The 9,300-nt window shown below is 49.5% G+C and overlaps 2 protein-coding genes across 29 annotated transcripts; both read right to left on the bottom strand.

Moving 5' to 3' along the window:
- Positions 1–390: 390 nt before the first annotated feature.
- jmjd8 (jumonji domain containing 8) lies at positions 391–4,533 on the bottom strand. 5 transcript variants are annotated; one of them, XM_061750085.1, is made up of 9 exons: positions 4,264–4,533; positions 3,555–3,650; positions 3,435–3,483; positions 3,178–3,274; positions 3,026–3,094; positions 1,870–1,989; positions 1,731–1,798; positions 1,493–1,627; positions 391–769 (listed from the first exon to the last, which is right to left on the bottom strand). In XM_061750085.1, exons 1-9 carry the CDS (start codon positions 4,380–4,382, stop codon positions 764–766), a joined length of 759 nt encoding a protein of 252 aa, XP_061606069.1. In that variant the 5' UTR covers positions 4,383–4,533; the 3' UTR covers positions 391–763. The 5 variants fall into 5 exon arrangements, with proteins under 5 accessions (XP_061606069.1, XP_061606068.1, XP_061606067.1 ...); XM_061750084.1 differs by having other exon boundaries at positions 391–628; positions 3,178–3,247; positions 4,264–4,527; XM_061750083.1 differs by having other exon boundaries at positions 391–628; positions 4,264–4,525.
- A 568-nt stretch (positions 4,534–5,101) lies between these two features.
- On the bottom strand, positions 5,102–8,795 carry LOC133466414 (uncharacterized). Of its 24 annotated transcripts, none has more exons than XM_061750099.1 (10): positions 8,656–8,795; positions 8,233–8,302; positions 7,928–8,162; positions 7,823–7,851; positions 6,840–6,904; positions 6,729–6,761; positions 6,009–6,045; positions 5,873–5,937; positions 5,626–5,796; positions 5,102–5,461 (listed from the first exon to the last, which is right to left on the bottom strand). In XM_061750099.1, exons 3-10 carry the CDS (start codon positions 8,045–8,047, stop codon positions 5,298–5,300), a joined length of 684 nt encoding a protein of 227 aa, XP_061606083.1. In that variant the 5' UTR covers positions 8,048–8,162; positions 8,233–8,302; positions 8,656–8,795; the 3' UTR covers positions 5,102–5,297. The 24 variants fall into 24 exon arrangements, 18 of the variants coding, with proteins under 18 accessions (XP_061606083.1, XP_061606085.1, XP_061606075.1 ...); XM_061750101.1 differs by having other exon boundaries at positions 7,937–8,162; XM_061750091.1 differs by lacking the exons at positions 7,823–7,851; positions 8,656–8,795 and adding an exon at positions 6,990–7,032 and having other exon boundaries at positions 5,102–5,280; positions 5,361–5,461; positions 8,233–8,372.
- Between the last annotated feature and the right edge of the window lie 505 nt (positions 8,796–9,300).

The raw sequence follows: 9,300 nt of genomic DNA, 5'->3' as shown, positions 1-9,300 counted from the left end.
GTGCCGTGACAAAGTATTGGCCCCCTTCTAAGTAACCTATGTTTTTGCATCGTTTGCTGGAATCCTACCGAAAGGCCTTTTTGTAACCCTTTCCCAGACTGTCAATTTGTTGATTTCTCGACCGTTCTGGAGCGTCTTTGGATCGGGTCACTTTGTTGGAGCTTTTTTAAAGTGCGGAAACTATGGGGAAAAAAAAAAAAAAAAAGAATTTGAGAAGGGGGCCAATACTTTTTCACGGCACTGCAGTTGTGCATGTAACACCGTTTTTCATTTGATTGACGGCTGGCGATGGAAGGACTGACAAGTAAAATCTTCAATGTTTTCCACGTTTCCGGGGCGGCGAGGCTGCTCCGCGGCGCGGGACCTCAAGCGCACGCACACGCTGGTCACTTTGCTTTTGACACACTTTATTCCTTTCACAAGAGCAGAGAAAAAAAAAAAGTCCACTTTTGTTGTTATTGAGTCACAATAAAAGTCAAATAAAGTCACAAAAAGGTCAGCGGTCATCAGTCGATTACTGAGGTGCTGGAGTGTCCGCTCGTCATCCTCATCCCAGGAAGGTTGAGATGAAGACGCTGGCATCCAGGTTGAGCGTGGCGTGCCACCAGCGCGTGGGGAAGTAAAGAACCTGCGAGGGAACAGCGCCGTGTTAGCAACAGCAAACGGCTGTCAGCGTCAACCTCGCCTGGCAGCTCCGTCCTCGTCGCCCTGACGCACTAATGAGCGACGTTTCGATACAGCAGCGTAAAATGAGGCACACGTTTTATTCCTGTAAAGGAAATTAGAAAACACAGTTGTGCTCATACGTTGGATTACCCAGGAAACATTTGGTGAAACGCATTTCATTTTATTCTAATGGGATTCAAATTAAACGATCACGCATTTCAGAAAAGCATTATCAGTAAAGAAAACATAACCATAAAGAAATGAATGATGGTTGTTGTTCAGTCATCAGTCATGTTTAAAAAAAGAAACAATATTTCACAAATTCTGCCAGGGTATGTGAACTTGCACAACTGTACACATATGCAGTCATACGTACATACCCCTGTCATATTGGAATGAAAGTGGAGGCTACGCCTTTCTCCTAACCTCTAGGTGGCGGTGGCATATTAGAATGAAAGTGTACGCCTTTCTCCTAACCTCTAGGTGGCAGTGGCATTTTGGAATGAAGGTATACAGCTTTTTCATAACCACTAGATGGCGGCATACATTTATAAAATGAACGGTTTTTTCCATGTGCCCCTATACCTATGTACAATGCGCACTATTGACTGTGGACAATTTTTGGGGGGCGGAAATGCGCATTATACACGGGAAACTACGGTAGTGTGTTGACTTTGTTTCTCTTGCTAATTAGGTTTATTCTTATGCATCTTGACACCCGATTGAGGCATTTGGAATTGGGGGGGATAAATTGTCGGGGGGCACACAAAAAAAATCCTAAGAATTTGACGCCGCCTTCACATCAAAGTTACGCCACCGGGCTTACCTGTCCGGGTCGCACGGTGCACTGGAGCGGGGCTTGGCGCGGGGGCAGCCGCGGGTACACGTCCCTCAGCCACGCCAGGGTGCTGGCGTTGGGGTGGAAGGGCGGCTCCTCATCCGGCGGGTACAGGAACCAGCGCTGCGGCACACAGCCAGACGTCTGCCCGCGGCTCGCTCTCCGCCGGCGTTTGCCAAAACTACGCCCGAAGCGCTCAAATCCCAAACTACCACGGCCGACCTACCTTCCTCCCGTAGATGACCTCCGAGTATCCCGGTCCGTGCCAGTGGAAGGGGACGCCGGTTCCCGGACCTGAACGGCGGACGGCGACGACAATTTAGTACTTTGCGCTTTCCTCAGTCCCGAAAGCGAAAACGGCAAACCTGCGACGCCGAAGCTTAACGCTCGGCCGGTGCCGGGCAGCAAGAACGGCGGCGGCCGGTAAAAGTCCAGAAGGTTCCGCCACTCGCTCACGTTGTTGTCGCCGAACATATACAACGTGTCTGCGGAGCACAACGGCGCCACCGAATGGAGACGCACCGCAAAAACTCAACAGAGACGTCCCAACATAAAGTAACCCTAACCAAACCGTAACACGGCAAATTAATTTTCAAACAAATTTTCATTGTGTCCTTGCGGGTTTTTAATCGCGTCGTCGTCGTTGCTGCTTTTAATCGCATAGTTTTTAATCTCGTTGTTTTTAATCACATTCTTATTTTTAATTGCATCGTTGTTTTGAATTGTCGTTTTTAATCACATCGTTGTTGTGTCATGTTTAATTCCGTCGTTGTTTTCAATTGCTTCATTGTTGTTTTTAATTATATTCTTATTTTTGTTTTTAATCGCGTCCTTTTTAATCGCATTGTTCTTTTTTAATCACGGTTGTTTTTTATTGCTTCGTTGTTTTTAATTGCATCATTGTTGTTATTAATCACGTTGTTTTAATCATGTTTTGAATTTCATCGTATTTTTCAATTACGTCGTTTTTAATCGCATTGTTTTTTTTAAATTGTGCTGTTTTTTTGAATTGCGGCGGCACGGTGGCCGACCGGTTAGAGCGTCAGCCTCACAGTTCTGAGGTGCGGGGTTCGATCCCCGTCCCCGCCTGTGTGGAGTTTGCATGTTCTCCCCGTGCCTGCGTGGCTTTTCTCCGGGCACTGCGCTTTCCTCCCACATCCCAAAAACATGCATTCATTGGAGACTCTAAATTGCCCGTAGGCATGACTGTGAGTGCGAATGGTTGTTTGTTTGTTTGTATGTGCCCTGCGATTGGCTGGCGACCGGTTCAGGGTGTACCCCGCCTTCTGCCCAATGACAGCTGAGATGGGCTCCAGCACGCCCGCGACCCGCGTGAGGAGAAGCGCGACAGAAAATGGATGGATGGATGTTTTGAATTGCGTCGTCGTATTTTTTAATTGCTCGTTTCTTTGTACTTCTGTCTGATCATCTGTTGTTGTTTTTGTCAACGTTGCCGTTTAACGTGCCTTCTGAATGCCGATAACGTCATCACCCGCCCCGCCCCGCCCCCTTGCAACTCACCGCTGCCGAGGACCTCGGGCGACTGCGGTCCGAGGAGGACGTCCACGTAGTGCCGGAACGACACGTCCGCTGTGGGCGCACGCGGGACGGCGCACGTGACACGGCGCCTGAAAAGCACGACGGGGCGGCGGCGGCGGGCGGCGGGCGCTCACCTTTCCTGTACGAATACGTGTTGGCCGTACTCAGACGAACTTGCCGATCGCCGTATTCGCGAAGTAAATTCTGCTTGGAGCACAAAGAGCGGAATTTCTAAAAACAACAAGAAAGAAATTGCACGGAGAAAAGGAACATTGTTACACCTTCCAAATTAACAAACAATACAAGCATCGTTACGCAAACGTGAACAAACACACACACACAGAAACGAAACCAAAATCCAATCGGACAACACAACTGAAGCAAAACGTACGGCGTTATCCGTGAGTCCCGTGATGACCGCCGGCCTGCTGTACGCGTAACTATAGAAACGACAGCACGACGTCTCGTTAGCCGCTCCGCGTGCGAACTGGGAAACGCACGCGCGCCTCACCTGTCCAGGAAGTGACGAAGTGACAGCGAAGACCCGTCCAACACGTCCACGTTACACGGACCTTCGTCATCTACGCTCAAGTGGGACCCGCGCGACCTGAACACATGGAATCACTTTGTTTCACGCACACGCGCTGTGATTTGGCTTCACATGACTACAAATTGACCTTCATCGCCGAAGGTGACGACCGTCAGCATACAAAGATTTGAGATTTGAAAGTTCCAAACTTTTTCCAAACCCGAATTTCCAGATTTGCGGGTAAAAAATATGAACTAACTTTTGAGTCATGGACGTGGTTCATTCCGATTCTTTTGATTCCACGATGATGCGGCCGAATCATTTCCGGAAGATTCTAGCGACGTTTTAATGCGTTTTAATGACGAGACGACCAACCAAGTTGGAAAAGTCAAAGCGTTCCACACAAAGTCTGCATTTACTTGACTAAAAACCCTACTTTCAAACCGTAAAGCCGTTTTCCAACCCTCATTTTGAAACCCTAACTGTTGTTCTTTCTCGCCGTTGATTTGACTTTCCGACATGAACGCTCTTTCTTTTTGCCGCTTCTGTCTCTTGATTGGCGTATGTGGTGACTCCGGTAGGAGGCTCGCTATCCTAGATGACCGCAGCGTCCTCGGGTGTCGTGTACTGCAGTGGACGCCAATTCCAACATCATGAAGTCGCGTGTAGCCGAGTGTGTTTGACAACAGACCAGCCGCCGTCGCCGCCATCGCCGCCGTCGCCGTCTTGTTCGTGCGTTCGCCTTTGCGCCTCGAGCAGGACAACAAAAGACAGCAAAGCCAAGCGCAAGGCCGTTTTCCAATGTTCCATTGAAAAGAATCCAACAAAATGACTCAATTGACGTGAAAAAGGGGCAAGAGGAGAGACGGAACAGACTCTTCGCTTCCTGGTCGGGGGCCAATCACAAGCAAACAACCCACGCGCTGCCTTCTGGGAACATTGGAATCGGGAACTCCTCTTGTAGGCCGTTCGTGTCAGTCGAAACGCTTCAAATGAAAATGCTTTGTTTTTCTTGCAACATGCCAGTCAGTAGTATTTCTAACAGAAATAAGAACTCCCAGCTGACTTCGGGTGTAAGGCGGACTACACCCTGAACCGGTCGCCGGTTAGCCGCGGACAAGCACTCGCACTCGCGTTCACCGAGTGGGAAGTGAATGCACCGCTCCGCCATCAGTGAGTGTGCATTTGACATTTAGCCGAGAAGCCAAACAATAAACAGGATGTTCGAAGGTTTGGTTTGCAAGCTCGAAGTTCATCAAAAGAGGAAAACTAGGTGTGGTTTTTGCCAAATGATCCAAATGGAACTCGTAGTTCATTGTCTTTTTTTCCTTTCAGTCTGTACTTTTTTTTACTTAATTACAGGCTTTGATTCGGGACTTCCACTTTCCTGTACTTCTACTTCAGTACAGAGTACATTTGCCACCTGCAGTGACATTTGAACAATCTTGCAACAATATTGGTCAATAATATAGAAAGTCATTCTAATGCTGTTATCTTATAACTCCAATCAACACAAAGGGGACAAAGACTGATGTTTGTTAACTTTAATTTCATAAAAACAAAACTAGTGTGAATAAAAACATTCTCAGGAGTTGTCACTTCAACATAAAAAGTCACAAAGAAAAAAAAATGTGTCATCAACGTTAGTTCATTCATCATTTCAGCCAGGCGACATCATCGGTCATCCGCGTCACGGCGATGTCATCACCTGCGAGGCAAAGTCACTCAGCTGATGCTCGCCGCGTGTGATTGACGGGACGTCTGGACGGAAAGCTTGCAGAACTTAACTGTACTCACGCTGGCTTCATTGACGTACTTCCCCTCGCCGTCGCTGTCGTCACTGTCGTCGTCGTCATTTTGGGACGACGACGACGACGACGGCGTCTCTCCTGGCGGGAAACGGGAAGCGGAAAAGAGAAAGTGTCAAGCATCAATCAGCAGATGTCGTTCACACGGGAAGGAAGCAGCGAGGGCGCCGCCCCCCCGCCAGGAAGTGGCGCAATCCTGATAAGAGAGGACTTCATGTTGGTCAAGATGATGATGAAGAACTTACCTCCTTGGGGCAGCGGAATCACGTTCAGGTAGTCTCTGTCGTCTGAGGAGCAGAGACCGTTAAGTAAGACAGTAAGACAGACGGTCAGGCGGTCCGTCAGGGTGCGAGTGCGGCAACCTGTTGGAGAGTGCTGCGTGCGCTCACGGACGTTTTCGTAGTCGTGGGGTTCACCTGCAACGCAGACGTGGCGCCCGTTTTCAAACGGTGACGAGCAACAGCAAAGGACGGCGAAGGCGTCGGACGCTACCTGAGCTCGGCGTGGACGCGCCGCTACGATCGGTCCCAGGAGCCTCGCCTTCTGGCAACACGATTCTGCAGGAACAAGAACCGGGTCAGACGGGAAAAGATGAGCGCGGAGATTTCGCCGACTAGAAAGCACTTACAAGTAATCCCCGGTAGAGGATTCCGGGAAGTCCTGTTCTGTGGAAACAAACGACAATGTTCGACAGAAAAGTTCTACTTCCTCTTTGGAGAACAATTCTTTTATTTCCTGTCACCCAACTAAAAGTGCTCGACATTCACTAGAGGGGGCAGCATTTGGCCTCGTTCAGATCCTCAGACGAGTGACTGCTCAACCGCAACCGGAAGCAAGAAACACTTGAACAACCACAACCTGCAGAACTAGGCCAGGAAGAAGAGAAACCAACAGGAGAACTACAAACTGAAGAAGATCCAGAAGCAAGCATCACGAGAACTAGAACAAGAAGCTCTACAAAGCAGAAGAACCAGAAGCACAGGAAAAAACAATCTGAAAAACCAGTCAAAGAATAACAAGAACAACCAAACAACAAAAAGCACCAAAAGCAAAACCAGAAGAACCAGAAAGACCCGCAAACAAGAATCAGGAGAAGAAAATGCAAGAAGAACCAGAAGCACAAGAAAAAACACAATCTGAAGAAGAACCAGAGGAACAAACCAAAGAAGCACCAGAAGCAAAAGGGGGGGAAAAAACACAACCTGAAGAAAAAGCAAAAAAAAGTGAAGAATCCTAATCTGAAGAACCAGACACAAAAGACAAAGAATCAGAAGAAGAACCAAGAGAATCATTAGCAGAAGAAAAACCAGAACCAGAATCAGTAGACTGCAATTGGAAGGTGACTGACCATCGTAGGAGTTCTGGTAGCTATGGTTACTTTCTGGAGGAAGAGACCAAAAAAAAAAAAAAGAAGTAAAAAAAACTTCCACCGACAAACTTGACAATCTTTTCATCTCACCGCTCTCTGTGGGGTCCAGGTCGGATCTTCTGCTGCGCCGACTGCCGCGATCCGAAGCAGTAATGCTGAGAAGAACATCAAAGACATCAAAGACGTGAAGAAGAAGATCAAAGACCTGGAGGTCCAGACTTTGGGGTGTGGTCAACTCACAAAGGTGACAGCAGGTCAGAGTTCAGGCGAGCTGTAGCGTGATCTGCAAATTAGTAGATATCTGTGCTAAATGTTTAGCTTGTTAGCATGCGCTAACTTGAGCAACAGAATTCTTAGCTTGTGCTAATTTGAGCTTCAAACATATTTATCGTCAGCTGGAGCCACCAACTCGTTGCAAATGTTTCGCCTGTTCCATTCCACCATTTGTCCATTTGCAAATGGAGGTTTGGCTTCCACCAGCTGTGTGGCTAACGTTTGTTCGGAATGTTTCATCTGCCAATTGTAGCTTTGAACATTTCCTTTGTGAGCTTCTGCCAACTTTAGCCACAGACTAGCCGTGAACGTTTCTCTCGTTACCTTCGGGCAACTTTAGCTGTGGTGAATGACGTTTAGCTCGTCGTGTTAGCTGGTGCCAACTTCGGTTTAAGCCCCAAAAGCGCGGCTCGTTAGCTTCTGGCAGCTGTAGCCAAAAAGGTGGAGTCTATGAGCATCTCATTGGAGCTTTTTTCCGCCAACTTTAGCTGCAGCAATCAAGGTTAGCTTGTGCCTCGTGTGCAGGCGTCACGGCTTCCGTTTGCACTCAACAACGTCTCAAAGCGAACGAGGTACATGGGCCCGCCTTTCAATTTCTTGAGCCAATCAACTGCTTCCGATTCTTGACAAGATTCCTGATGGAGGCGCTACCCCCACTCCCCATATATAGATATATATATTGTTTTGTTCTTAAATGAATCGAGGGCCCGCCAGGTGTCCCTCCCTGGTTTAGCTTGTCACATTTTGCAATAAAGCTCAATCTTGTGTGCTTCTCCCAGCGCCGGACTTGAACGACTTACGTTGGCGGACGAGTCTGAAGTGAGCGGATCTGCGTGTGACAGACAAAAGACCGGCGTGACTCAAAACGCGCAATGCGAGCGCTCGCTTTACAGCGTGAAACTTACGTGACGTACTCGTCGGTGTTGCTCGCTTCCCGGATGGAAACTGGTGACGGGGAACACAAGGGAAAAAACAGTTGAGTTGGACGCCCAGATGACAGGAAGTGGCATCATCATCACCATCATCACGCGCACCGGGTGACCCGTCGTCCCTGCAGCGCAGGCAAATCAACGCCAGGACCACGGCGCACGCCAAAATGGCGGCCGACGCCGTCAGCGGAAGCGACGCGTCCGCGGAAACCTGACGACATCGGTCGAAAAGGTCATCTGCCAAAAATGTTTGCGCGACGTGCCACGGAGGGACAACTCACGTCAAAGGAAGACAACATGGTGGACACGCCGCACTCTTGAAATCACAGCGCCGTCGCCGCACTTGATGTCCTCGTGGGGAAGCAAAAAAGGAGGAGGAGGAGGAGGAGGATGACGGACACGAAGAAAAAGACGACGGCAGTGAAGAATACGATGGGAAAGAAAAAGGACCACAACGGAATTAGAAGATGAAGAAGTTGAGGAAGATGAAGGAAAACGATGACAAAGACAATATCCGAGACGAAGAGGAAGACGCCCTTGTGAGTGAAGACGAAGAAGACGAATGAGGAGAGCGGGTCGTGACGGCGGCGAAAAGAAGAAAAAGACACCAAAGAAGAAGAAGGAGGAGGAGAAGACGACGACCACCACCACGACGAGTCGAGGAGGAAACCAAGACGAGACCACACGGAAGACGCGCGACAAACCTTTTTCCACGGCGAGGGCCTTCCGAGCGTCTCAGGCGGCTATCTTGCGAAGCGCACGGGAGGAAGTGGCGAAGGTGGACGTGAGCGGACGACTTCCCGTCGGTCGGGTGCATGCCGGGAAACGCGGCCGGCGGGAGACGTCCGCTCGCTCTCCGGCGGTCCCCTTCTGCGCGGATCTCGGCCGTTCGGCGTTCCTCGATGGACTTCTTCCTGCCCGCTGTGCCAATCGGCCTCCGTGAGCGCTCTCCAACGCCGCGCTCGTGGGAAGACTCGTGTTCTCGAGCTTCGCGCCGACAAACAGGAAACCGCATCGAGGTAACGGGGAGGGGGCGGGGCGGGGGCCACGAGCAACAAAAACGACACTGAAGCACCTGGATTTGCGGGGGACTAGCAGACCACAAGATGAAGACTAGTCGACAACCACTAGATGACAAGCAGATAACTAGCATACACGAGAGACGACGACGACGACGACGACGAGCGCCGCAAACTCCGCTAACCCGCTTGGACTCGGACAAGACGACGTGTCGATAAATAGCAAACCAGAGAGATGGTTGGGATAGAACTACTGGGTGACAAATGGACAACTCGAAGCTTACTACTAGGTGCCTAGAAGATGACTAGTATCTATAACTATTCAGATGA

The sequence above is a fragment of the Phyllopteryx taeniolatus genome, chromosome 16 (genome assembly GCF_024500385.1).
Source record: "Phyllopteryx taeniolatus isolate TA_2022b chromosome 16, UOR_Ptae_1.2, whole genome shotgun sequence".
In the NCBI taxonomy this organism is placed as follows: domain Eukaryota; kingdom Metazoa; phylum Chordata; class Actinopteri; order Syngnathiformes; family Syngnathidae; genus Phyllopteryx; species Phyllopteryx taeniolatus.
The sequence above is the reverse complement of the archived record's forward strand: the minus strand, read 5'-3'. Positions and strand labels throughout refer to the sequence as shown.